The sequence below is a fragment of the Erithacus rubecula genome (genome assembly GCF_903797595.1).
Source record: "Erithacus rubecula genome assembly, chromosome: 2".
NCBI lineage: Eukaryota > Metazoa > Chordata > Aves > Passeriformes > Muscicapidae > Erithacus > Erithacus rubecula.
In genome coordinates, this window is record NC_136685.1 from 362,905 (window position 1) to 390,737 (window position 27,833).

At 54.0% G+C, this 27,833-nt stretch overlaps 1 protein-coding gene across 1 annotated transcript; it reads right to left on the bottom strand.

The window, feature by feature from the left end:
* SELENOI (selenoprotein I) lies at positions 1–27,551 on the bottom strand. Its single transcript, XM_079298329.1, has 10 exons — positions 27,384–27,551; positions 13,832–13,900; positions 13,457–13,565; positions 11,501–11,575; positions 10,434–10,696; positions 8,564–8,672; positions 7,089–7,137; positions 6,527–6,707; positions 5,588–5,770; positions 1–3,955 (listed from the first exon to the last, which is right to left on the bottom strand). Exons 1-10 carry the CDS (start codon positions 27,429–27,431, stop codon positions 3,839–3,841), a joined length of 1,203 nt encoding a protein of 400 aa, XP_079154455.1. The 5' UTR covers positions 27,432–27,551; the 3' UTR covers positions 1–3,838.
* Positions 27,552–27,833: the final 282 nt, after the last annotated feature.

Here is a 27,833-nt window from a genome sequence, read left to right on the forward strand (position 1 = left end):
AAAGGTGTGGAAAATTTTATTATTTTCTGAACTTTATTTGTTTTCTGTTTGGCTTAAACACAATAAATATTTCAGCAGTAGCATTGAACAGACTGGAATTCACACCCACTGCAGTACCTGAACCCCCAGACTCTGGACTCTGGGAAAGCCATCGGGGCCATGGGACCACAGCACTTCCATGTGGGCCACTGCCAGCATCAGTGTCCCCTTCAGCCCAAGGGACAGGACCAGAGTCCTGTCCCTGCTGGCAGGGAGGGATGGGGGCAGATTTTGAGGTCTCCAAGCAGCTCTGACCAAACAGGCTCTGGAGGTGCTGTGGGCTGGACGAATCACCCCGAGAATTTCTGCTCCTGGGGCAGGGATGGCCCAGCCACTTCCCTGGAGACCTTCTCCAGCCAGGTCTGAGAACACCTGGATGGGCCAGAGGGTCTTTTACACAAGCAAAGAGGTCAGCACAGTTCCCATTGTCACCATGGAACCATTGGGGTTGGAAAAGCCTCTGAGCCTATCAAGTGAAACCACCCCCAGCACTGCCAAGGCCACCACTGCCCCATGTCCTCAAGTGCCACATCTACAGAGCTTTGAAATCCCTCCAGGGATGGGCACTCCACCCCTGCCCTGGGCAGCTGTGCCAGGGATGGACAGCCCTTTCCAGGCAGGAATTGTTCCAATATCCATCCTGAGCCCATTTCCTCTGTCCTGTCCTTGTCCCACCAAGAGCAGCCTCTGTGTCTCCTCAGCCACTGCTTTGACACAGTTCAGAGGTAGAGATGGGCAAAATCAGGAGCCAAGGCTGGTTTCTGAAAGCATGCCTCCCCTAGGGACTTTCCAGCTCTATCTGAAGTAGGCATGGATGCTCTGGGAGGACAAGAGCTCAGGGGTCTCACTGGAGATCAAAGCAGCTCTGAGTCCCAGCTGCAGATCCTCGATGGGCCAGGAGGTGACACTAGGCCAACTCTATTTAAGGAGCTTAAAAATGTTCCCAGAGCCTCAGGAGCTCCCACTTCCAGTGGGAAGCTGCTCCCAGGTCTGGAAAAGCCTTGGGGCAGGTGATGATGGTTATGAGGAAATGCAGCTGCCAAACTCCACTGTGACTAACCAGGGGCTCCAGGAGAGCTGGAGGGAGCCTGGAAGGACAGGACACAGGGAATGGGTTCCCACTGCCAAAGAGCAGAGATGGATGGGATATTGGGAAGGAATTGTTCTCTGGCAGGGTGAGCAGGGTGCCCAGAGCAGCTGTGGCTGCCCCTGGATCCCTGGAAGGGTCCCAGGTTTGGATTTAACACTATCTCTGGAAGAAGAGACAACACAGATCAGCTCTTAGGCACCAGGCAGGAGTTGAGGAGCCAGGACCTGCCCTCTCCATCCCCAGGAGCACATCCCATGGGAAGGACAGAGCCCAGCCAGTGACCACCAGCACAGAGCATCATCTCAGGGGCTGTGGCCCAGCAACACTTTAACTCTTACAACCTAAATCCATGGTGGACAATTTAAGGGTTTTTTCTCAGCTGCCACACAGGGTTTGGTCTCTGTTTCTATCACCCTCAGAATCCAGGAGCAGAAATCACTGAATTTTTAAGAGCCCAAGGAGAAGCCCCCTCCCCAGCAGCTGCCTGAGCCTGGGGTGGGCTGTGCTCCATCTCTGTCCCACCAAATACAAGCCAGCCCAAAACCCAGTGCTGATTTAAGGATAATTTTTTTCTACTTTCAAGGTGCAATAAATTTAAGGCACCAAAGAGTCAGAACTCCCCCAAAATAAAGCCTGTACAGAGGAAGCAGTTCCAGTTTTGGAGAGGGATGTTTTTTCCCACACACCAAGTCAAGACAATTCCTCCCAGTCTCAGCAGCATCCCAATCCTCAGGGGCCAGCAATGCCCATGGGAAGTGCCAAGTTTGGGAGCCCAGAGTTCAGCTGGAAGCCTGAGGGAACAGCTCAGTTCTTCCCTGATTGGGGAAACACAAAACTAGACAGAAAATCATCCAACATCCACATTGTTCAGTGTTACCAGCCCAGCTCTGCTATCTGACCAAGTCCCACAGGAAGCTGTGTCCCAGTTGAAGATTCCCTCTGATTCCTGTGCGAGCAGAACTTAAATTTATCTCCATAATTCTATTTCACGAAATAGCAGGAGTCAAAAACTCAGGTGCAGCTGAAGTCATTTGTCCATGGAGGTTTTTTGTTTGGTTTTTTTTTTTTTTTCTGTACAACATCAGTAAAATGGATTGGAGGAAGCTACTTTATTAAATAAATTCTGAAAACCATCCTTCCCCTCTCCCAGCCCCAGGGACACGTGAGCACATGGAGAACTGGAGCCTCCCACGATGGATGGCAGCCCTGGCAAGGGCCCAGTTTGCTCCTCACAGGCTGTACCATGACCAGGGGCTGCCCATGAGCTGCCCAGGGGCTGATCAAGCAACCCCTGAACTCACGAGCTCGACCTCAGGGGTTTCCAGTCTCCTCATCGGCGTGACAGTGATTCTGATTTCCAAAAGAAAAAAGCATTCAATATCAGTTCCACATCAAAGGTTTCCCAGAGCAGGAGATTGCTCTGACCAGCTTGTGAAGCTCCACGTTGCACAACAAAATCAGTGTCTGGAGGACTTTGTTCCCATGGTAGTTCCACCTGCATAATCAGCTGTGCTTGTTCACTTCCGGATGCAGCCTTTCCAGAGCCTGGCTTTAAGCTACACTCTTCATTCAAGCACAGATCTTCATTGAATCAAGCCAACAGGAAAGAAAATCAGCATTCAGTCTTCACCACCCCACTCGAACTCAAATTAGAAAAACAAATTAAAAAACCAAATCAACGCAAACACATCTCTGACAAGTGGACAGTAAACAAAGAGATGAGACACGCGGGTGCTGGGGACAAAGAGAGGGAGATGTGGAAATGTTCCCACTCCTGGGAGCATCCTGAAGGTGCACACAGGACCAACACAGGGCTTCAGGTGCTTCTCCCAGCAGTGCAATTGCAGTTGGGAAGGGCCAGGCTGTTCCTGGCTGTAGAAAAGGGGCTCAGGCAGCAGAAAGGGACCCATGGAGCCACAACAGCAAATCCATGCTGGTAGGAATGGGAAGAGCTTGGCTCTGTAGTCTCAGCCATAGCCTAGACCCCATTCCCATACTGGGAACACACATGGACACACAGGAACATGTTGAGATGTGGCCCCAGGTACCACACAATGTGCAGAAGCCACATTCCCATTACTTCAGGAAATTGAGCCCTGATTTTCCAAGCCCCCCCAATTAGGACTGAACTACAAGCTTTGAGTGTCTTGCATTTTTTTCCCCGCCTTTAGGGGAAAAAAAAAAAAAAATTAAAAAAATTAAAAAAAGGACAACAAAGGTGCTAGTGAGTATTTGCCCAAAAGCAGGAAGGCAGGACAGAATGTGGGAGAACTGTCACCATCTGCTCCCAAAGTACCAGCCCAGCTCAGGGGCTGTCCAGACAGCAGGACTGGGGACAGCCAGGAACCACCCCAGGATGTCCCCCTGCCCTTGCAGCAATCAGCTGTGTTGGTTTTGGTGTCAGGCCAAGGTGCTTTGCTCAGGTAAAGCATTTGCATCCCCAAGCAGCTTTCCCTGAGCAAGGGCCGGAGTCAGAGGCTTCTCTGGGAACATTCAGCTGGTCTAAGATACAGTAACAGCGACCTGAAAGGCTCCTCCTCCTCCGGCTCCACCCTAAACCCGAAGCTTGCAGGGATGGAAGAGCAGCAGGAGCCGCCCCGGCCCAGCCCCGCCCTGGCTGCAGGGGATCCCGCGTGTCCTTGGCCCTGTCCAGAGGATATTTGATCTGTGGTGATGGCTGAAGTATTTACAGGTATTTGCAGCAGGTATTTACAGTCCTTCTGCAGCCCGCAGGCCGATTTTCTCCTCCTCTGCTCCCAGTCAGTCCGGAGTGGGTTTCCGTAGGGAGAAGGGTCGGATGTTGAAGTGCCTGCTCAGCTGGCTCACCTGGGGGTGAGGCAGACATGGGAGTGGGTTACCCTGGATCCCAAGAGGTCACCCTGGATCCCAAGAGGTCACCCTGGATCCCAAGAGGTTATCCCAGATCCCAGACATGGAGAGCAGAGCAGGCAGAGCCCCAAACCTGCTCCCTGTTCCCACCAAGCCCCTGCCACTCACTCTCCTCACGCCACCCCAACCCGTGTCCCTGTCCCTGTCCCCAGGCAAAGGCTCCACAGGCAGCAGCCCTGCTGCTTTCCCAACCTTCCCAAACAACAGCCTGCTCTCTCTGAGAGCAGGCTCACCCTCCATTCTTCCCCTCTGCAGAATGCTGAGCCCAGGCCTGCAGGATTTTACCCTTCTCCTTTATTATTCTATTTAAATTAAATTGGTCATAGCAGAGATCTGTATAAAATATTCCTGAATCCATTCAAAGTGGGAGGTTGATAATTTACTGCCTGCAAAAGGAGGCTGAGCTTGATACAGTCAGGACAGAGACTTTATTCCTAATCATTCTTCCCATATTCAGAACAGTTTGGGATTATGGCCCAATCCCAAAGCCTTTAAAGGCTCTTCAGCTCAAAGTGACTTTCATCCTGGAAGAGGAGCTGGCACAGATGGGCCCTTGGAAAGCCAGAGGGAGGGAAAGAGGGAGCAGAGAGGAGCAGAGCACTGGGAATCTCCTGGGAGGATTACACCACCCGCTCAGCCCCATCTCCAGCTGTGATTCCAAGACCAAATTTATTTAAGCTTCTTAGTAATTCAAATCCGTCTTGCACAGAAGCCTCATTAGCTAATTGGAAAGACAAGACAACCTGGCTATTACTCCTGGGCTGTAATTACAGCTGGGACTCGACTCCACAGGCTCTGGGGTAGAACTGGGGCTCCCAGGGGAAGGGGCTTCCCAAGGAGGGTGGCCCCACTTCAGGTGGGACCTGTGGTCCCTTATCCTCCCCTTCCTCAGCAGTTTCCCAGGGCATTCCCAGCAGGACACTGGGCTGCTCCAGGTTAAGCAAAACTCAGGGAGACAGGCAGAGCACGAGCAGGAAACCAATCTCTGATCTGTGCACAGCTCTTGCAGCAGGGGAGGCCCTGGAGCTGCTCTGCTCCCACTTTCCCCAGCAGGAAAATGTTCCCCACTCCAGCCTAGTTCTCCCAGCACTTGGAGACCTCAGTGGGAGATTCAGGGCCTAAAGGGGCTCCAGGAGACAAGGCAGGGAGGGAAAGGACTCAGGGAATGGCTCCCAGTGCCAGGGGGCAGGGCTGGGTGGGATCCTGGGCAGGAATTGTTCCCTGGCAGGGTGGGCAGGGCTGGCACAGGGTGCCCAGAGCAGCTGCGGCTGCCCCTGGATCCCTGGCAGTGCCCAAGGCCAGGCTGGACACTGGGGCTGGAGCACCTGGGACAGTGGGAGGTGTCCCCATGGCATTGGCATGGATGAGCTTTCAAGTCCCTCCCAACCCAAACTATTCCAGGATTTTCTGCTTGGTTTCCAACTCTGACACACGTCCCTTTCAACCCCGTGCAACCTTCCCAATCCTCTCACAAGGAATCCAGCCCAAACTCCACAGGCTCCCAGAACCATTCCCTACCCCAGCCAGCAGCACTCCCAGCCACAGCCCAGCCCAGGAGGTGCCACCTACCACGACCACTCCATAGTGGATGTGTGCCAGGGTGAGGAAGGCAGTCAGCAGGTACAGCAGGAGCGTTTCACTGCCAGGAGCCAGCCCAGACAGCACCAGCAGCAGCACGGCCGCGATGGGGAGCAGCATCCAGTTGAGGGGCTGGCACCGTGTGCTGCTCATCTGGCACACAATCAGCTGGCACTGAGGGGACAGGGAAGCAGCCTGAGCCTGCTGTGGGCTCTGGGAACCACAGCTGATTGTCCCCAGAGTAGAGGGGATGGTCACTGGTGTGATCTGTCACACTGTCCTCTGTGCTGGCACTGCTGGGGCACCTCCAGTGCTGGGGCAGCTCTGGGCCCCTCCTGACAGGAGAGCCCTGGAGGGGCTGCAGCGTGTCCAGGGAAGGGAACGGAGCTGGGGAAGGGGCTGAGCCCCAGCAGAGGCTGAGGGAGCTGGAAAGGGGCTCAGCCTGGAGAAAAGGAGCCTCAGGGGCACCTTGTGGCTCTGCACAACTCCCTGCCAGGAGGGGACAGCCAGGGGGGGTCGGGCTGTGCTGCCAGGGAACAGGGACAGGACAAGGGAAATGGGCTCAGGCTGGGCCAGGGCAGGCTCAGCTTGGAAAGCAGCAGGAATTTCTCCATGGAAAGGTTGTTAAACATTGGAAAAGGCCCAGGGCAGTGGTGGAGTCCCATCCCTGGATACATTTTAAAACCCTCTGGATGTGGCACCCAGGGTTACCTTGACAGTGCTGGGGGCCAGTTGGACTCAATGGTCCATTATTCTACCACTATGCAGCTAAATGAAATTTTGACAAAAAATTTAGTCCTCCCATTTTAAATTTATCCCCAAAAGGAGGCAGGAACTCCTTTCCCATCAGCACTTTGCTGCTGACAGCACATGTGAAAACTCAATGTAACCTATTCTCCAGGTTTTCAAGCATAAAGCAGAAGCTCTTACAGAGATGTTGGCAAAGGCTGTTCCAACCATGAAATAGAAGAGCCTGGGCTGGACCTCCAGGATGTCAGTGGGGGACAGGAAGATCCAGGTGGTGCAGAGCAGGAACAGCAACACTGGGGACACGAGGGGCAGCAGGATTTCATACACAGAGTGGTGCTTCAAGGTGTTATTTTTATAGGCCCTGAAACAAAGAAATGAAAATACATGGAATCACTGAGAAATCTCTGGTGCTGCCTGCAGTAAGAACCTGAAGGAGCTCCAGGAGAGCTCAGAGGGACTGGGGACAAGGCAGGGAGGGACAGGACCCAGGGAATGGCTCCCAGTGCCAGGGGGCAGGGCTGGGTGGGATTTGGGCAGGAATTGTTCCCTGGCAGGGTGGGCAGGGCTGGCACAGGGTGCCCAGAGCAGCTGTGGCTGCCCCTGGATCCCTGGCAGTGCCCAAGGCCAGGCTGGACATTGGGAGCAGCTGGGACAGGGGGAGGTGTCCCCATGGCAGGGGTGGCACTGGATGAACTTTCAGGTCCCTTCCCACCCAAATCCTCCTGGGATTCTACAAACTCACTTGTAGAAGTTGTACAGGCTCATGGGCAGGGTCACAGTGAGGGCACAGACTGGAAGAGAAAAGTGCTGTGTTAGTGCCCCTGGGCAGAGGGGACAACCCATGCATCCCCAATCAGGAGGCTCTGGCTGGGCTCTAAATCAAGTTCCCTGCACCAAAAATAGCTCCAAGGGTGCCCCAGGAATAGCTCAGCACATTTGGAAGTAGCTGCTCCCAAGTCTGGCCCAAGAGCTGTAATTAAAGGTTTAAGTCTGCTGTAAGTTGAAGACATTTCCATTTGAAAGGGCTGCATTAAGGAGCTCAGTTTGGTGCTTTCAACAGTGACAAAGCTTAATTATAACACAACTCTAATGAGACATGAGTGCACACTCCTCAAATGACATGGCTGGGGACAAGAATTTTCACAACAAAGGCCATTTGCTGTTTCTCTGGTTGTGTGCAAACATTTCCAGTGGCCACACTGCCAAGAAGTTGACATTTAACTGGATAAAATGATACAAAACACCCAAATAACTGAAAAATCCTGACCTCAATCAGAACCATCAACAGCACCCATGATGTTCCAGCACAACTCCTTCCCTGTTTATCCAGCAGAAGGTGTGTGAGCAGAGCTGGAAATATTCCTGCTTTAATAACCCAGCTCCTCTCCCCAGTGTGGGAATTGGGCTCAGTTTCTCATTTAGGAAAAGCACATCCATTATTCATGTCAAGGCACACAGCTGTCAAAGGAAAGCTGGCAACATCCACCAGATAAAAGTGCAAGAAGTACATTTAACACACCAATTAACTCAAAATTAAGCAATTACAAAGAACACCTGAAGGGACACAGAAAATAAACTGAGCAGAACTTGTGAGTTAATGGAATTGAGCAACATCAGCTTAGCTCTACATTTTGCAGTTATTTTGACTGACCATAGGAGAGCAAGGCTGGACCTTTATTTCAATTTTATTATGATGATGATGATGATGATGTAATGTTCAGGTGGGTGGATGGAGGGCAGGATCTGCAAACAGCAGAGCTCCCACCCACCTCTGTGGCTGCAACCTCCCTCCCACACAGTGTTTGGGTTCTGGGGTGAGAGGGAGCCCCAGAGCAGCAAAACAAAAGTGTCCTGACCCCCCTAAAGCAGCCCAAGGCTGGGGAAGCTCCACTGAGAGCCAGGTTCCACCACCCCCTGCACACTGTGGGCATTATCCCCTGGAAATTCTGAGTTTATCACACTGGTTTTATTCCCAGGCTCTCACTGAAGACAAACTAAGCTGCTCAGGAGTGAACTCAGCACAGTTCTCCAGAATAACTCTGCAGGAGACAACCTTGTTTTGAAATGCTGGGAAAGGACAGGCTGTGAGAACACCCTCAATTAGTCATTTCAACAACAGCCCGGGGCAGCAAACAGAGCAGTGTTAGCAGGTCATTAGCAAGGGGTTTGGGAAAAAGGTGTAGTTTAAAAGACAGGCTTCAACATGGAGTTTCTTACCAATAATCATTGCAGTGAATAGGTCTCTATATAAGAAATTAAACAGGAAAGGTGCATACCAGGCCTCAACTCCCACAAAGGCTGTCACTATGTAGACAATTGAAATGGTCTGAAAGAAAGCACAGGACAAGCAGGGGTGAGAAATGTGAAGGGCAAGGCTGGCAGCACCTGGTTGGCAGCACTGTGTGTGTGCCACACAGCTCCAGGGAAAGGCAGCTCTAAGCTATGACTTGTTCAGTCCTACCCACCAGCAGGAAAGGAGAAAAATAAAACAAATCCACAAATACCCCACGTTACCAGGTGTAGGAAGTGTGAGTGACTTGGATTGGGAGGTGCCTGTGCCCTGTGCTGGCACTGCTGGGGCACCTCCAGTGCTGGGGCAGCTCTGGGCCCCTCCTGACAGGAGAGCCCTGGAGGGGCTGCAGCGTGTCCAGGGAAGGGAACGGAGCTGGGGAAGGGGCTGAGCCCCAGCAGAGGCTGAGGGAGCTGGAAAGGGGCTCAGCCTGGAGAAAAGGAGCCTCAGGGGCACCTTGTGGCTCTGCACAACTCCCTGCCAGGAGGGGACAGCCAGGGGGGGTCGGGCTGTGCTGCCAGGGAACAGGGACAGGACAAGGGAAATGGGCTCAGGCTGGGCCAGGGCAGGCTCAGCTTGGACAGCAGCAGGAATTTCTCCATGGAAAGGGCTGTCCAAGGAGGTGGTGAAGTCACATCCTTGGAGGAATATAAAAACCACATGGAAGTGGCACTTGGGGACAGTGGTGGCCTTGGCAGTGCTGAGGACATGGCTGGACTGGATGGCCGCAGAGGGTTTTTCCAACCTCAATGATTCCATGAGAATCCATGAAATTCCATGAGATATGAGCAGGAGCTGCAGGAGCTGCCCTGGCACAGCCTTGAACTCTCGAGGTGACCAAAGCACAGGTTTTACACAAGCTGCAGTGACCCTGGAGGGGTCACTCAGGGACTCTTCCTTATCCATCTGCTGCTGGATTACAGGGAGAAGCTCACCAGGGCTATTTCAGCTTTAATAGTCCCCTGAAGCTGGGTGGAACACGCTGCTCTGCCCTCCACCCCTGCCTTTCTCCAGCAGGCAGCTCAAAGACCTGGGTTAAGCAACATTTTGGGAGAAAGGATCAGAGTACAGTCAGGGACCAGCTCTGGTGTCCTTTTAGTAGGAGAGATGATTATTCCAATTAATGCAGCTGCATTAATTGAACTCTCCTTCCAACTTGTTCCACTTCCCACCCAGCATCTGACAAGCCAGAGGATAAATAAATGGACATAAGATAATGAGTTCTAAGGAAGAAGCTTTTGTACAATGAGGGGGTTGCCCAGAGAAGCTGTGGCTCCCCTGTCCCTGGAAGTGTCTGAGGCCAGGCTGGACAAAGCTTGAAGCAACCTGGGCTGGAGGAAGGCACTTCCAGCAAATCCAGGTGAGCTGCCTCATCCCCAGGTCCCAGCTCCCTTCAGGAAGAGCTTCCTGCAGGGAATTCCTTAAGGGATTCATCCCCATCACTCTCAAAACCCACTGCTCAGTGACCATGGTCTAGAGGGGCAACTCCCCAGGAAATCTTTGCTCCAGGAACAGCAATTAACAAGCCAATTACCTCTGCTGAATTTTTGACCCAGATCCTGGTAGTGCCAAAAGATATCCCAAACTTTCAGGCTTCGTTTTACCCACACTGGTACCATGTAGGGAACTACTTAAAGCAACAACTCCAGTAGAACCAGGGAGAGGAGAGCCAAGGCAATGCCCATCCTTCAAACCTTGTTTGTCATGCAGAGTCCATCTCCATGGACTGACTCCATGATTGCCAAGGCTTTGGATCCACACTACACCCCTCAGCAGCTTCTCAGGGCATGTACTCACCACCTGGCTGACGTCATATCCCCAGGGCAGGAAGAGAATCCCTGTGTTATACTTCTCCCAGTGGGAGAGGATGAAGGAAAACAAGACCACCCAGAGCAGGAGGTAGAGGACGAAGACGCTGACGCCGGTGGAACCCCGGCCGAAGGTGGAGTACACGGTCACCACGAAGTACACACAGGCCCAGCTGTCCAGGCCATGGTCAAAGAGCTCTCCCAGGGGGGTGCTGGAGTTGGTCCTGCGTGCCTGTTTCCCATCAACACCATCTGGGAAAAGGGGGAGAAACATGGGAGCTTTCCTGGGCATTCCACACAAAGCGACGGGCCAGGGAATGGCAGATTTCCCCACCTCCGTCCTCGATCAAGGAGTGGGCTTCCTACCCCCTGCTCCATGGGAGGCTGAAAAATGCAACAGTCTGATGAGGTTGTATTTATTTCCTTGTGCTTCCTTTCTATTTCTTAAAGCATCATCTTCCTGTGCCTAAAGAAGGTCCAAGACAGCTGGAGAGGGAATTGGGATGAGGGTCTGGAGGGGCAGGACATAGGGAATGGCTTCCCACTGGGAAAGGGGAAATTTGGGTGGGATATTGGGAAGAAATTCTTGGCTGTGAGGGTGGGCAGGCCCTGGAACAGGGTGCCCAGAGCAGCTGTGGCTGCCCCTGGATCCCTGGCAGTGCCCAAGGCCAGGCTGGATGGAGATTGGAGCAATCTGGGATAGTGGGAGGTGTCCTTGCCCATAGCAGGGGGTAGAACTAGAGGATTTTGCAGGTCCTTTCCACCCCAAACCATTCTGGGATTCTCTGATTATTTAAAGCAGACCCAAAGCAGAGTTTCACAGTTCATCTAAAATTCAGTTCCAGTATCCTCCCTTCCCATCAGATGCTCTGGGACAACTTCCTTGTCTCCACATTGCAAAGCAGATGTGGAGATTGGATGTGCATGTGGATTGTAAAGCTCCCAGAAACTGCTCCTGGCAAGAGCATGGAATCCAACACTCCCCATGGGCTCAGAGAGGGGGTGACCCTAAAAACTACAACCCCAGCATGAGGGGGTGACCCTGAAAACTCTTACCTAACGTGTAGGCCATGAAGTTGAGGATCCCCACCACAATCCACACGCCACTTGGAACATGCTGGTGATCAGGAGCTGCAGGGATCAGACAGACCCAAGTCAGGACAGCTCAGCAGGTGCTTGCAGAGGGTTTATTTTGTTTTGATTTTATTCCTACAACCAGTGAATCTGGGATGTGAGCTTTGCAGGATGTGATGGCAGAGCTGCCCCACAACAGCCATGTCAGTGAGGACTTTGCCTTCCAGGACATATTTGTCCTTTGTTCCCAGCTCTCTAAAATCACGGGATCTGAGAACTGGGACAGCTCTGTAGTGCCACCAAAGGCCATGGAAGTGTGTGCAGAGGACACTCCTCAGCCACTCATAGAGCATCAAGTGGAGTCTCTTTGATGTGGCAACTCCCTGCCCCCGCAGGAACATGCCAGCATTCCCCGCCCAGTCTCCAGTCCCATCCTGCCAATGGAAACCCAGCTCTTCCCTAACAGCACCTCCACCTCCTCCAGCATGGCTCAGGCAGGCAGCCAGCAGAGCTGGCTGCAATCAGGGAGCCCAAATGGGCACTGAGAAGGGCAGGGAGAGGCACAGATCATCCTTGTGCAGCAGGATCTCCCTGGGGGAACAATGATCCCGTGAAATGCCACCTCCTGTTTCCTCAGGGCAGCAGGATGGTGCCTTTCCAGCAGCAAGAGGAGGGAGGGCATCACTGCAAAGCCATCCAAGGAGGAAGGAAGGCACAAAATTCACCAGCACCAGGAGAAATTCTCTCTTCAAGCAGGACATGCAAAACGTGTATGTGAAAGGGTTATGAGCTTCTCCATCCTTCCAAAGCCAGTTTTTGAGAGGCTGGGAGAGTTGGGGATGTCCAGCCTGGAGAAGAGAAGGCTCCAGGGTGCTCTTAAAGCCCCTTGCAGGGCCTAAAGGGCCTCCAGGAGAGCTGGAGAGGGACTGGGGACAAGGGATGGAGGGACAGAACACAGGGAATGGCTCCCACTGTCAGAGGGCAGGGCTGGCTGGGTGGGATCTTGGGGTTGGAAGCACCCTGGGACTGTGGAAGGTGTCTCTGCTCCTGGCAGAGGGTAAGACTGGATGGGCTTTAATGTTCCTTCAACCCAAACTATTCTGGGATTCCATAATTGTGGATGTCTGATGTCCTGGGGGTTTTCACCTTGAGCTACTGACAGCTTTTCTTCTCATGGCTCATGGACCAGCCAAATCCTGGCTAACAGATGCCACCCAAGCCTTCAACAGCCTTGACTTGACTACCAATAAAGGCAATCCCAAGAAACCAGGATTTTTTGCCATGTAACTGTGTTTTGATGATGAGTCTAGTTTAGAAGAATTACACAAACTCTCCTGAGCAACCTAAACCAGACCTGGCAGGGTCTAAGTGAGAGAAAAACACAGAGAAGCTCCTGAGAATTATCACAGTGCATGAATCCTTTCCCTAGGACTCCTCCATGCACAAAGGGACACAAGTGAACCACTGGATTCACAGACAGATGAACATGGGGACTGTTAGAAAGTTTAAAGCTGTGATAGTAAAGCTCAGAAAGCAGATTGGGCCTTGTTAGTCTGATGTGGTGGCAGTTTTGCCAAGAGGGGAATGAGCTGGGATGTAAAAAACAAGGCTCTACCTGCTGATTTCAGGGAAGCAGCACTTCCTAACATTTTCCTGATAGATTTTCAAACAAGGGCACTGAGTTGTTTGCTCTGCAGGCAGAGCCAATTCCAGTCCAGGATTCCAGCTGCTTCCTCCTCCCCCTCCAGCCTGCTGCCTGCCTTTCCCTGGCTGTCACACCCAGACAAGTCCTTGTCAAAAAAAACAGCAAGTTCAATCCCCTCCTCTGTCCCAGTCACTTTGGGAAGGCCCAAACCCAGAGGCCTCACCAAGAAGCACTGGAATTCCCAGAAGAGGAGGTGACAGATTTCCCACCTGACCAGGAACATGCAGCCTTACCAGAAGCATAAAAGTCAGGGTCGAAGTATGCCATGAGGAAGAAGTTGAAGACAAGCAGCAGGAAGCCAGAAAACGTTATCAAATTTGGGGCCAGCCAGGTAGGGAAGATCTATGGGAAAGCAGCAAAAGAACAGATGAACTCATTAAAACATGGACTGAGGAGCAGTGCAGCAGCAGCAGACTGCTCCATGCACAGTCTGGGTGTTAGACAACACTGCCAGGAACATCCTGGGGCAGCAGGAAGAGTGGGGTTGGAATGCAGGCATTCAGGGATGTGGAGCAGGCTGTAGGCAGCCCCTCACTCATTAGTGGCACCACAAATGAAGCAGCTGATGGTGTTACAGAGGTGAGCTGGGGTGGGGGACAGGGACTCACCTTCACAACAGCATTCCAGAAGGGATGCATGACATACAGGGACAGGGGGTTGCTGTCCACGGCGCTGTACTGGGAAAGGGAAACAAAACCCAACAGTTAGGGAGGGCTCCAGCAACTCACAGAAAAAGCCAGAGATCTGGAAGCTTCTGAGCCCCATCCTGTGTGGAACCCCCACAGAGTCCTGATGTTACCCCCCCCACACCAATCCTGCACCCTTTGGAAATGCCAATCCAGCTCTCTGAGTGGACACAGGCAAGGAGTAAGATGCTGATGCTTTCAACTGCTTCCAACTGCTCTGCCCCAACTGGATGAGGAGAAATGCTCTGGGTCCCACCCCCCAACAGTGTCACCTGCTCTGTGTGACCCCTCTGCTCCCTTGCTGGTCCCAGTCTCCATCCCCATTTCACCCCATTGAGCACAATGGGTCTCAGAGGGCCCCTCTCCACTGAGGAGCTGAGATTTCACCAGAGGTAGCTCAGGGAATGGGGAGGGAGAGCTCTTACCCCTCATCCCATTAACTTTTACAATATTTGAGGTGTTCAGGGTGTGTTTGTGGTGGGGGGAAATAAAAATAGAAATAAAAATCAAAAATCTAGAGAAGGTATGAAACAACTTCCAGTGAGAAAGTTAAAATTTGACATCATTTGGCTCGAGAGCAGCGTGAGCTGTTATCTGCTCTCACAGCCCCTTCCAAACACAGATTGCCCTGGCTAAAGTCCTCTTCTCCCAGGAACTTTGATAAGAATCCCATGAACAATTCCACAGGCTATCAAACTCCTGGGTACATATGCTCAGTGCTGGGTTGGGCAGAACCTGCTGCTCACCCACCTGCTTGGGACAACACCTCCAGCTCCAGCACAGGCATCTGCCCCAGTCCAACCCCAGCCACAGAAACCCAGAGTGGTCTGGGTGGGAAGGAACCTTCCAGAAACTCCAGAGCCACCTCCTGCTATGGGCAGGGACACCTTCCACTGTCCTAGGGCTGCTCCAAGTCCCAATGTCCAACCTGGCCTTGGACACTGCCAGGGATCCAGGGCAGCTCCCCTCTCCACCCTGCCAGGGAATAATTCCTTCCCAATGTCCCATCCAAATCCCCTTTTCCAGTTTGAAGCCATTCCCTGGGTCCTGTCCCTCCCTGCCTTGTCCCCAGTCCCTCTGAGCTCTCCTGCAGCCCCTTCAGGCCCTGCCAGGGGCTCTGAGCTCTCCCTGGACCCTTCTCCTCTCCCCTGAGCCCCCCCAGCTCTCCCAGGCTGGCTCCAGAGCAGAGGGGCTCCAGCCCTGCAGCAGCTCCATGTCCTCATCTGAACATTCCAACAGGTACCAAATTTGGTTTGGCTGGCAAAAGGAAGCCCCTCAGCAAAGAGCAGCTCCAGATGTTCCCCCTCAGCCCAAGGTCTTGAACCAACCCCTGTCACTGCACCCATAGATTGCTCCAACCTGTTCCTCTCCTTGTCTGCATAGCCCATGTTTCCCTGGAAGCAGAGAAGTGGTGGGAAAGGGCAAAGCAACACCTCCCAAAACAAGCAGCAGGACCAAGAAGGGGCACCAGGTCTCTCTGGGGTCCCATCTCACAGCATTTGCTCCCACCTGGGTGAATCCCATCCCTGGCAAGGATTTCTGTACCCTGTGCAGAGTCAGTCCATCTCCCTGGGAGAGGTTGTGTCCCCATACCAGCAAAGCCACAGGAGCTGCAGAGCAAGAAGCAACAAACCCCAAAGCTGTATGGAGGCAACTCTAAGCCACAAGGAATTTCCATCTCAGCTTAATGCAATTTTGGGGGGCAGAATTCCAAATGCTTTACAAGATAATAGGATTTGAAGCACCAGTCAGGAGAGGAGGAGAGACTGATTTAATCTCATTATCCCTAAAACAGCCTGGAACAAGAGAACAGATGCAAGGTTTGGAGATGAGGCAAGGGAAGAGCTCCAGAGCCTCCATGGCCATGCTTGGAAGATATCTCAGGAAAGTTTCATTGCTTGGGAAGTTTTCCTCTCTCCCTGCAAGGACTGGGGATAATATTCAATAATGTTCTTCACAGCCACACATGTTCCCACTTTGCTTGCAGAACTCAAAGACCTGGGAAGAGCCATTTCTTGGAGAAAGGGCAGCTGCTCTGCAGGGGTTTGCTGATACAACCATGGAATGAATCCTGGAATATTCTGGGTTGGATGGGACCCACAGGGATCATGGAGTCCAACTGCTGGACCTGCACAGATAGCCCAACAATCCCACCCTGTGCATCATCCCTGGGAGTGGTGCCCAAACTCTCCTGGAGCCTGGGCAGTGCCAGGGGGAAGAACCTTTCCCTGATCTCCAGCCTGAGCCTCCCTGACACAGCTCTGGTGGTTCCCTTGGGTTCTGTCCCTGTCACAGAGAGCAGAGATCAGAGCTGCCCCTCAGGAGGAAGTTGCTGACATCCATGAGCTCTCCTCCTCTGGAGTTTCTTCTCCAGCTGAACAAGCCAAGTGCCCTTAGCTGCTCCTTATGTGACCCCTCCAGACCTTTCCCCATGTCTGTGCCACTCTGGATGCTCTCCCACAGCTTTAGATCCTTCCTATGCCCCCCAGCTCTTGCCAGGCTCCAGCCAGGACACTTCTCTGTGCTGTGCCCACTTTGGGGACACCCTGGGGCACAGGGACAGACCCAGGGCTGGCTCTGGTGCCAGGTTGGCTGCCACTCTTGGGGACAGCACTCTGGACTGCCAGGACACAGCTGCTCCCAGAATATCAATGAGCTGCCAGGCATATTCAGGGACAGATCCCAAGAGTATCTTGGCCATGCCCAGCCTCCTCCAGCTGCTTTTCCTTGTCAGGTTCTTCCTTACAAACATTACTGAAGTTGTCCCTTCACTTCTACAGTTCATCATTCCCTCACCTCATCCTCACTGGAAATTAGTGTAATCTTCTGCATTTTGGATCTCCATACACTGGTCTCACATCCCTCTGTAAGTCATTCTTCTATCACAATCAATGATTCCCATCAGCCTGGACTCTGGATTTCTGCCTTTTTTTTCAGGGAAAGAAGGTTAAAGGAAAAGCAGAAGTGCCCAGAAGGAATTTCATACACCTGAGTCTCCTTCCCAAAGCAGGCAGGCATTTGTAAAGGGCCCTGCTATAAAATAGCTCCATGTTCACAGATACAGCTTCTCCTCAGGGCTGCAGGGAGGAGCCAATCCAGCCCAGACAGCTCCCTGGGGATTTAGGTCAGAATTCCTTAGGGAAAGAGCAAAACCAGCAGCAACAACCTTACCACTGTCAGTCACTACAGAGGTGCCTCCTGGCCATGCCAGGATGGCTTCAGGGAGTCACAGGCACCCCAAAAGCTGGGGACAGGCCCAGTGGCTGTGGTGTCATTGCAGACGAGCTGGCTGGTGTCTTTATGGGATTTACAGACACAAATGGCTTGTATGGCTTCAACCCAGCATTAATCATGCAACCAGGGTGCCTCTGGGAGATCCAATTATGTGTCCAAAGAGGAAAAAAATACAGATTTATAGCCCAGATTCTACTAATGGTCTTCCTGTCCAGGAAAAAAACAATTCTGCTTTGAAGCAATCAGGTTACACAGAGCCTGCAGCAGACTAAGCACTACCATAGAAGCCTGGAGTATCCTGAGTTAGGAGGGACCCACAGGTGCAGCTCCTGGCCCTGCAGAGAACATGCCAAGAATCCCACCATGTGCCTGGTGTGATTCACACCATCACCAGTGTCTGGTGTTGGGCTGTGACACCCAGCTGGACACAGCACTGCTGGCACCTGTGCTGAGGACAGCAAACAAAGGTGGGTTTGTACATCCCATCATGCTCACAGGTGCTCCAGGCAGATCAGGGCACTCCACAGGGCAGCCCAAGCAGGTCCACGAGGCTGTTCCCTACAAATCTCCCTAAACAACAAAGAGGGCACAAGGCTAAAAACCTTCTCCTCTCTGGCTCAAGATAAGGCAGGAGGCAGAAAACTCAGCCAATCCCAGCAAATGGAAGTGAGCAGAGCTGTGCCAGGAAAAACAAGGCACGTTTGCCCTATGCCCACCCTTGGCCAGCATGTGAAGAGTCACCTCACCCTTTAATGGTACTGATTAACTGGAGCCCTGTTTGTCTTTTCCAAGGTCATTTCTCAGCTGGCACCAGAAGGGAGCATGTTGGCAGTGGAGAGCTGCAGCCACCACATGAGCCCAGGGGTTTGGTTCTCACCAGGAAGCTGCAGGAAGGATGTGGATGTCCTGGCTGTGTGCCCCAGCTGCAGCTTCAGTGTGTCCCCTCCTCCTATCTGGGTTTCACTGGGCTGGTTTTAGACATCCAGCAATGAATGATGCTCCAAACCACAGCAAAAAGTCACAGAATCACTGAGGGTGGAAAAGTCCTCTCCAAACATTGAGTCCAGCCATTCCCAAGGCCACCACTGTCCCATGTCCTCAAGTGCCACATCCACAGGGCTCTGAAATCCCTCCAGGGATGGGCACTCCACCACTCCCCTGGGCAGCCAGGACTAGACAGCCCTTTCCAGACCTCAAAGCTCATTCAGTGCCACCCCCTGCCATGGGCAGGGACACCTCCCACTGTCCCAGCTCACTCCAAGCCCTGTCCAACCTGGCCTGGAACACTCCAGGGATGGAACAGCCACAGCTTCTCTGGGCACCCTGTGCCAGGGCCTGCCCAGCCTCCCAAGGTGGAGTCCAGTGCAGCAGAGCAGCTCCAGATGGGACACTGAGCAGGCTGTGGCTCTATCCCAGCACTGGAATCACCCCAGGGTGGGACAGAGCTGGGATTTTCCCCACTGCCCTGGTGCCAAGTCCTGACCCCATCCCACTGAAGTCATTTCACCAGGGACACATCATGTGGAGCAACACTTGATGCTGATGGCAGGCTTTGGGAAGCAGCCTGCAATTCCAGCTGCATCCAGGAGCTCTCTCTGTTTGGGAGTATCAAACATCCATGAATGTGGGTCATGAGTGCAGGGTGATCAGCTGCACAGGGCTGGGAATGATGAACCTTCAGGGATGCAGTCAGCAGTGAACCTCTGAAGTGGCAATTCAGAGGGAGGGATGAGAGCACTCATTTGGGGGAGGAGAAAAGGCAGAGTCAAAAATGCAGGAACAGGAAACTTGTTACAGTAACACTGGGACTGCCAGGAGAATTGTGTTGCCAGAGCTGGTTTGGGCTTCAAAAAATAGGAGGAAGGAATTATTCCCTTTGAGGGTGGGCAGGGCTGGCACAGGGTGCCCAGAGCAGCTGTGGCTGTCCCTGGATCCCTGGAAGTGCCCAAGACCAGGCTGGATGGAGCTTGGATCACTGTGGGACACGGGAAGGTGTCCCTGCCCCTGGCAGAGGACTGGAATTAAAAGATCTTTAAGTCACTCCCCATCCAAACCAGAATGGGATTCTGTGATAATGCACAAGTCAGTAGAAGAAAAGATAATTTCTTACAATCCCTGAGAAAAGAAATTAAACTGAACTTTTCCTTTCAAGGAAGCCACAAACCCAGACACATCAGGAGATGGTTCCAGGTAAAGCAAGGCACTACAGGGAAGGAGGAGCAATGCTACCCCTAAGTTTCATCAGAGCCTTTGTGAAGAGCATAAACAAAACCTTTTTGTCCAAAGCACATTTCTGCCTCTCCACAAAGAAGAAATTCACAATTAACAGGAAAAACCCCACACTTGACATGCAGCTTTCTGCAAGATGTGAAGGAGGTCACTGACACAAACCCTTGTAATGTGGCTACTTTTGGAGCCAGCCACGGGAAGTGATCCTTGAATTTCCACAATGCACTCCCAGTTCTCTTCCAAACCCTCTGCACAGCCAAATACTTGCTGCTCATTAGCAATGAGTAACTCTTCTGGTGGAATTCCCTGTAGCCAAGACTCAGTAGACACCAATAAACATTGCAGCAAACTTTCAGTGCAATTAAAGAGCCCCAAGATGGGCTGACAAGCAGCCCACACTCTGTTTAAGTGATAGCTCTGCACACCTTGCAACACTCAAGGCATGAGCTGGGACCCAGCCAAGGACAGAAGCTTTTCCAACACATGCAAAAGCCACAAAGCCAAAGGCACCAGCAGGCTTAGCACTGTCACCACTTCAACCACTCCTTCCCCTCCACAGGCCTGTGGCTGCTCATCAGGGCACCTCATGGCCCAAATGAAGAGCTGGGATTGGGAATGCAGCTTCCTGCTGCTCCACTGTGCTCACATCCATGAGAAAGGCCCCTGCTTTTAGCTGATGTCCTCAGCAGCAGCCTCCTGCTCAGGAGGATGCAGGATGTGTGCAGCAGGCACAACAGCATGGCACAGGATGGGTACAGCAGGAGTTGTGTGCCTCACCTGCAGCACAAGGGAAAAGCTCAGAGAGTTCCTGCTGTGGGACAGGACAAGGAGTCCAGGAAGATGGACAGGACCTTAAATCCCCCAGTTCTGGGCTGATCCCCCAGTGTGGGCAGCAGGAAAGGGGGGATTGTGCCCCTGTGCCCAGGTGAGCCCCACCTGCAGAGCTGCCCCAGCCCTGGGGATTCCAACAGCACAAGGAGCTGGAGCTGCTGCAGAGCCCAGAGGAGGCAGCAGAGCTGCTGCAGGGCTGGAGCCCCTCTGCTCTGGAGCCAGCCTGGGAGAGCTGGGGGGGCTCAGGGGAGAGGAGAAGGGTCCAGGGAGAGCTCAGAGCCCCTGGCAGGGCCTGAAGGGGCTGCAGGAGAGCTCAGAGGGACTGGGGACAAGGCAGGGAGGGACAGGACCCAGGGAATGGCTCCCAGTGCCAGGGGGCAGGGCTGGGTGGGACTTTGGGAAGGAATTGTTCCTTGAGAGGATGGCCAGGCCCTGGCAGAGGGTGCCCAGAGCAGTGTGGCTGTTCCATCTCTGGAAGTCCCCAGGGGAGGTGTGGCAGCCAACACAGCCACAAGCTGCCTGTCCCTGAGCCAGCCATTGTCTCACACAAAAACCCACAGAGGTCTGAAACTCCTCTGGAAACCCTGCAGGACCCACTGGGGCCTGAAGCTGCACAATGAGCTTCATCACCACCACTGTGTGGCTAAAACAAGAGAAGTTGGGAACCCCCTTCCAAAACATGGTTCAATACCTTTGAGACCCTGTAGAGCAAAGGCCACTGCTCAGAAACCAGCAGCACTCCAGCAGGAATTTCAGGGTTGTTCTGGACGAAGAGATGTAAACACAGCCAGAGCAAGTGCTGGGAGTGGCATCAGCTCATCACTCATCAAAACCTTCCAGCACGTCAGAAGTGTCTCTAGAAAGCTGCACAAATCCCTTCCTTCCCCTCCTGCCATTGCTTAGCACAGGGGAAGAGCTCAGCCAAGGCTCGTGAGCTGAGTTGCTCCCAGTTAATCCATAAGCACTGCTGCTGCCTCCTCCAACCACAGCACCTTTCAGACCATGAGAGCTGCAAGGGACAAGCTGAGCTGGGCAGTGGTTCAAAGCCATGATTTAACCACAGAAAAGGAGGAGAAAAAAGGAAAAAATGCCTCTAACTTGGAAATCACAGAGTCTAGGAGGTGCTCAGCAGGTGCCAGGCAGCACCTTGGGAAGCTGCAAGGCAGCCACACACCCAGCTGTCTCAGAATAATTAAAAGAGCCCTTGGGGAAGGAGTTAAGTGATTCCAGAGCTGGGCTCAAAGGCTTCCCCTCCTTCTCACCCTTCCTGCTAAGGAGAAGCTGAGCTGGCAGGCTGGGGGGAGGCACTGGCCTTTAATGAATCACTGTGGCCTTGAGCTTACAGCCACAGCCCAGCAGCAAAACACTTCCCTTGCTCCCAGTGTTGTTGTTCCATCAGTGTGAGCTGCCATCAGTGTTTCTGAACACCCTGTAGAGATCTCTTCAGGGCTCCTGTTTCCAGAGCAGCCTAGAGAATCCTGCCAGGAACAGCTTCCAGCCATCTGCTTCCCAGCATCTGCAGCCCTGCTCCCCATGGCACTCCCAGTCTGGAGGCAATGGGATTTCTGGTTGAGGGCAGAGCACCTTCTTCTTCAGGGCACAGATGGAACCAGCAGCTGGGCTCCCACCTGGAACCAAGGTTCCCACCTGGAGTGATGGAAGAAGGGTGCAGAAAAGGGAAGAGAGCATCCAGAAGGAAAATGCTCTCCACACTACATGGAAATCCCTGAAGCCTGATCCTTGTCCTGGGTCTCTGAGCTCTCCCTTTACATCTAACACTGGAAATGAGGAATAGAGTTGTGTTTCTGTAAGGAAACCCTTTAAGAACTTAAATAATCAAATGTGGGAAAGATTTTCTACAGATGGGGCCTGCCAGTTACATGAATCAGAGGCCCATTTGCTGTTCCACCAGCCAGGATCCCCACCATCCAAATGGATGCAGTATTTTACTTTTCCCTCCTCAGAGTGTCAGCTCTAATAAACAGCATCTCAGAGAGCACCTTTAGGCCCCTTAAAGCCACCACCAGCTCCTGCTCAGAACCAAGGACACAGAATGGAAGTGTTTGAGGGTTTTTGGAGCAGCAGCTTTGCTACAGAAAGTCCTTCCCAAGCCTCATTTGAGTTTTCTTCTTGCTGAACTCACGCTGGTTCCAGAAGTTGCTGGGGTGAGCCACCAGCCTGGTCCACCTTTGGACTCAAACACGACACATGTCACCACCTTCCCTCTCCATTCCTCCTGTGCCTCAGGTAAGGAGTGGCATTCCCACCTCCTCCTTCACTGGCATTTGTCCCAAGATCCCTGAGGATAAGATCCCAGGAATGCCTGAGGCCCATGTGGCATCATGACAAAACCTTGTACTTGCAGAGAGAACCAGGGCAGCAAACACTCAGAGACTCCTGAACAACACGTGTCACTCAAGCACCTTCCCTGCTCTTCTGTGGGACCTGGATCAAAGAGCCACACACAGATCAGAGCCCCAGGAATAGTGGAAATTAACATCAGTGGTGCCATCACACCAGAGACACCAGTAGAGGACAGGATCCCTCAGGACAGAGCTGGACAACACAGAATCATGAGCAGCTCAGACAAGGCTGGGTGAGAAAAGGCTACAGAGAAGGCAGAGCACGTGAGTGGAATAGGCAAAGACAGGGACAAACCATCAGAGCTGGCTGCAACTGCCAAGGACACGTCAAGCTGCAGAGCTGTGTCCTCACTTAGAATCATCAAAGCCCAGACTGGTTTGGTGGGAGGGGAGCTGAAAGCTCAACCAGTGCTATATCTGCCATGGCAGGGACACCTCCCACTGTCCCAGGTGCTCCCAGCCCCAATGACCAGCCTGGCCTTGGGCACTGCCAGGGATCCAGGGGATCTTGCCCACCTTGCCAAGGAACATTCCTGCCCAGAATCCCATCCAGCCCTGCCCTCTGCGAGTGGGAAGCCATTCCCTGTGTCCTGTCCCTCCATCCCTTGTCCCCAGTCCCTCTCCAGCAGAGGAAGCAAAGCAGAAAAGACACCTCTGAACATTGCCAAGGGCCCCATTTCCCCCTCTCCCATACATTCACACAAGCAGATTGCCCAGAAGATGGCCACAAGAGCATCTGCAGACAGTTAAGAACCTGACCTCTGGCATCCAACTGCAAGTTTCCACTCAGAAATAGCAGTGCCTGGCTGCAGCTTTCTTGGCAGGGGACATCCCACCCCTGACAGTAACAGAGCACTGGGGTTTGGCAGAGGACATTCAACACCCAACCAGAGCAGAGTGCCTGGATTGCTTTTCCCATGGGATGTGGACACAATAATCCTGCTCCACGAACTCCAAACAAGCTCTGGCGTTTGGATATGGGGACCTCCAGCCTGCCAGGAGCAGCCACCACTGCCCCAGGGTGACAAGTCACAAGAGCTGCAGCAGACAGAGCTGGCATTTGTCCAGCCTCAGGGGGAGCCTCAGCCCCTGCCAGGCAGGGCTGGGACACATCAGCTGCAGAGCATGGATTTGGTCCCTCCCTGCCCAGGTTAGCTTAGCCTGGCTCCAGAGGGATATTTCCTAGTGCCAGAGAATTCCCTGCTGCAGGAGTGTTCCAGGCACAGAATCCCAGGATCACTGAGGCTGGAAAAGCCCTCCCAGACCATGGAGTCCAAGCTGTGCCTGATCTCCTCCTTGTCCCCAGCCCAGAGCCCTGAGTGCCACATCCAGCCCCAGGGATGGGCACCCCAAAGCTCCCTGGGCAGCCCCTGCCAAGGCCTGAGCACCCTTTCCATGGAGAAATTCCTGCTGCTGTCCAAGCTGAGCCTGCCCTGGCCCAGCCTGAGCCCATTTCCCTTGTCCTGTCCCTGTTCCCTGGCAGCACAGCCCGACCCCCCCTGGCTGTCCCCTCCTGGCAGGGAGTTGTGCAGAGCCACAAGGTGCCCCTGAGGCTCCTTTTCTCCAGGCTGAGCCCCTTTTCAGCTCCCTCAGCCTCTGCTGGGGCTCAGCCCCTTCCCCAGCTCCGTTCCCTTCCCTGGACACGCTGCAGCCCCTCCAGGGCTCTCCTGTCAGGAGGGGCCCAGAGCTGCCCCAGCACTGGAGGTGCCCCAGCAGTGCCAGCACAGGGGACAGGCACTGCCCTGGCCCTGCTGCCACCCCAGAGCTGGCACAGCCCAGAGGCCACTGGCCTCTTGCCCACCTGTGCTCATGTCCAGCTGCTGGCACCAACACCCCCAGGAAATCTTCTCTGGCACCATCAAACCCTGACACCCTCTGTGCCAGTGCTGCACCTTGTGCTGCTCACTCCCTCGGGCTCAGGACTCCTCAGTGTCCCTTCCTGGGCAGCCCAAGCACTGTTCCCTTTCTGTCCCTGGCAGTCTGGGACAGCAGGAGCACACTCCTGCCTCACCCCCAGCCAGCAGGAATTTGCACACTGCAAACTGAAACCATCTGGACTCCTGACTCCATGGCAGGAGTGACCCAGCCAGGCCTGGAAAAGCTGTGGATCATCCTGCATGAAGCTCCTCAGCTCCAGGGACACCAGCTCCTTTCCAAGAACAGGCTCTTCCCTGGGATATGCTGCCTCCTCCACATCCCCCAAATCCACTTTCTCTTCTTTAAATCGATGGTGTGTGGCTGGAGAGCTTCTGCCAGGCACAGCCAGGCCCTGGCACAGGGTGCTCACAGAAGCTGAGCTGCCACATCCCTAGAAGAATTCCAGTCCAGGCTGGACAGGGCTTGGAGCACCCTGGGACAGTGGAAGGTGTGCAAATGGCAGGAGGTGACACTGGATGGGGTTTTAGGTCCCTCCCAACCCCATCTGTGATTCTGACAAGATAACCCAGCTTTGGAAGCTGCAAAGGGCAGAGCACACCAAGCCTCAATGCTTAAATCAAGGCAGGAATACGTGACCCAGTACTGAGATTTGTGCTGGATCAGCCACTTTCCTCAAGGCTAAAATAGCCAAGAACAAAGCTCCCCAAGGAAAGAAGACATGGAGGAAGCACAGAAGGCAGCAGGGCAGAGACAGGAGTGGAGCACAGATGGTGCTCCTGGAGTGAACCCACCCATTCCTGTCACAGTGTCTATTGACTCAGTGACACCACAGGCTGTGGGGCAAAGCTCCTCCTGTCCTCAGGCCACAGCTCCATCAGAGTCCTGCTCCCACATTCCAGCCCTGTGCCCCCAAAGCAAGGCCAGGAGCACCCCACCAGTGCCCAACTGGGACAGGGAGCAGCTGATGCTTTTTGTGCTGTGTGGGACTCTTCACCCCAGGTGCCTTTCAGGGTTCTGCTCCCAGATTTAACTGCAGCAGCATTTCTGTCAGAGGCATCTTCAGGAAATTACCTGGAAGCAATTTTGGCTCCTGTCACACGATCTAGAAGGGTTGGAGACCCTCTTGTGCCTGCAAAGGTGCTGAGAGGGACAGCAGCAAGCCCACCACTCCCTCCAGCATGACAGGAAAGAGGCTGAACATCCAACAGTCTCCCTCTTGGAGCAAAAAGAATTGTCTCTGTAGGAGCTTTGGGAGGCCTGGCTCACAGCTGAGTGCTTGGATTAACTTTCTCCAGCACCCACACAAACCCACAGTCGTTCACTGCCTTTCTAAACACGTGGAAATTTTCCTGATGAATCCCCACACAGCCAGCCTTCCACAGGGAATCTCCTGCACCCTGACACGTCCTCCCAAGTCCATTTCTCTCCACCTCACCAGGAGGAGCTTTGCTCCCTGAAGGCCTCAGACTTGTCCTGACTGTCCCACACTCTTAAGTGACACCCTACAAGCCACCCTGGAAGGACGGCTGGAATGTGAGCCCACAACAAGAGCAAAGCAAAGGTGAGGTGAAGCCATTTTACTTCACTGCTGGTGTGGGATAAGCAAATATGGAAAATGCCCTCCTCTCCACATAACCATTCCCTGGTGTCAAGGATGTCATCCACTTTGGCCCAAAATCAGCCCCTGGGGATTTAAATGCCACAGCAGAGACATTTGGCACTTACAGTGCTTCCTTCCAAGGTTCCCAGTGCTTTGAACAAGGCACAGCTTGGCACGAGGAGATGGGAACAGCATGGGTCCCATGGGTGTGACTGCATGGAGCAGCCACAGGGCAGGAGCACAGCGTTCCTCAGCTCCACAGGGGCAATTCCTGGACCAGCCCTGCTCCCAAATAACCCACAGCCCCCTCAGTGGTCCCTTCATGGGGGGGGGGACAGCCCCAGAGCTCTCTGGGTGTGGGGACAGGTCACCACTGCCTCCCTGGAGAGGAAGCTGCCAGTCACACCCTGATCATCCCAGCAAGGAGGGTCCCATGTCACACACACAGTGCCACCTTTACCACACTCACTGCACCCCAAATCCCGGCTCTCACTCCCTGCAATCCCTCTGCCACAAACCCCGGGTCCCTCTGCAGCCCCCAACCCACAAACCCCGGCTCTCCCTGCAGCCCCCAGCCCACAAACCCCGGCTCTCCCTGCAGCCCCCAGCCCACAAACTGCGGGTTTCACTGCAGCCCCCAACCCACAAACCCCGGGTCCCTCTGCAGCCCCCAGCCCACAAACCCCGGCTCTCCCTGCAGCCCCCAGCCCACAAACTGCGGGTTTCACTGCAGCCACCCCCCCCCCAAATCCTGTGTTTCGTTGCAACCACCCCCAAACTGGGCTCTTACTGCAGAGCTCCCCCTACCCTGAAACCGCAATGTCTCACTGGAGCCTCACCCCAAAACTCAGATTTCCCTGCAACTCCCTCCCCAAACTCCAGGTCCCCCTGCAGCACCAAGCCCCGTCCCCAAATCCTTCTGTGTGTCACTGCAAACCCACCAAACCCTGGGGCTCACTGCGCCTCCCACCCCCTCCAAACCCGGGTTTCCAATCTCACTGCAGACCCCAAACCCCGCAAACCCCAAAGCCCCAGACCTCACCGCAGAGCCTCCCAGAACCCGGCCCGCCCTACAGTTCGCCCTCGCTCCCTTTAAATCTCGGCTTTCGCCGCGGTCCCTCCCTACACCCCAAACCCCGGGACTCCCTCCACACCCCGTCTCCACACTCGGGCTCTCCCTACAGCCCCTCCGAAGATCCCACCCCGGCTCCCAGGCGCTGTTGGAGCCTCCCCCGCTCCCTGCACCAACCTCCCCCAGCCGCCCCTCGCAGGCCCGGCCGCCCCTCAGCGCTCCCCTCACGGCGCCAGGCCCCGAGCGCGGCCCCCGCAGCGCCGCTACCTTGTACTTGCTGAAGCCGGCGAGCTGCTCGGGGCTCACGTACTCCATGGTGCCGTTCCCGCTGTTCCCGGTGCCGCTATTCCCGGTGTTCTCGGGGCCGTTCCCGCTGTTCCCGGCGCCGCCGCCGCCGCATCGGCCCACCCGGCGTGGCCGTGACGTCACCGCGCCCCGCCCCGCCCAGCCGCGACGGCGCCGCCTGGCGGCCGGGAGGGCCGCGCTCGTGAGGGGACCAAGAAAAGCGGGAAAAAAAATCCAAAAAACCCCATTTTAGCCCTGCCCTGGGCCAGCGTGCAGCGATTGCCCGTGTCCTGGCACGGCAGCGCTGCTAAGAAGTCTCTCTCCGTCTCGCTGGGATCTCCTTTAGGTACCAGAAAGGGTTCAAAGGTATCCCTGTACCATTCTCCTCTTCCTAAGTCCTCATGGATTCCGTGTGGGAAGAGACCCTAAAGC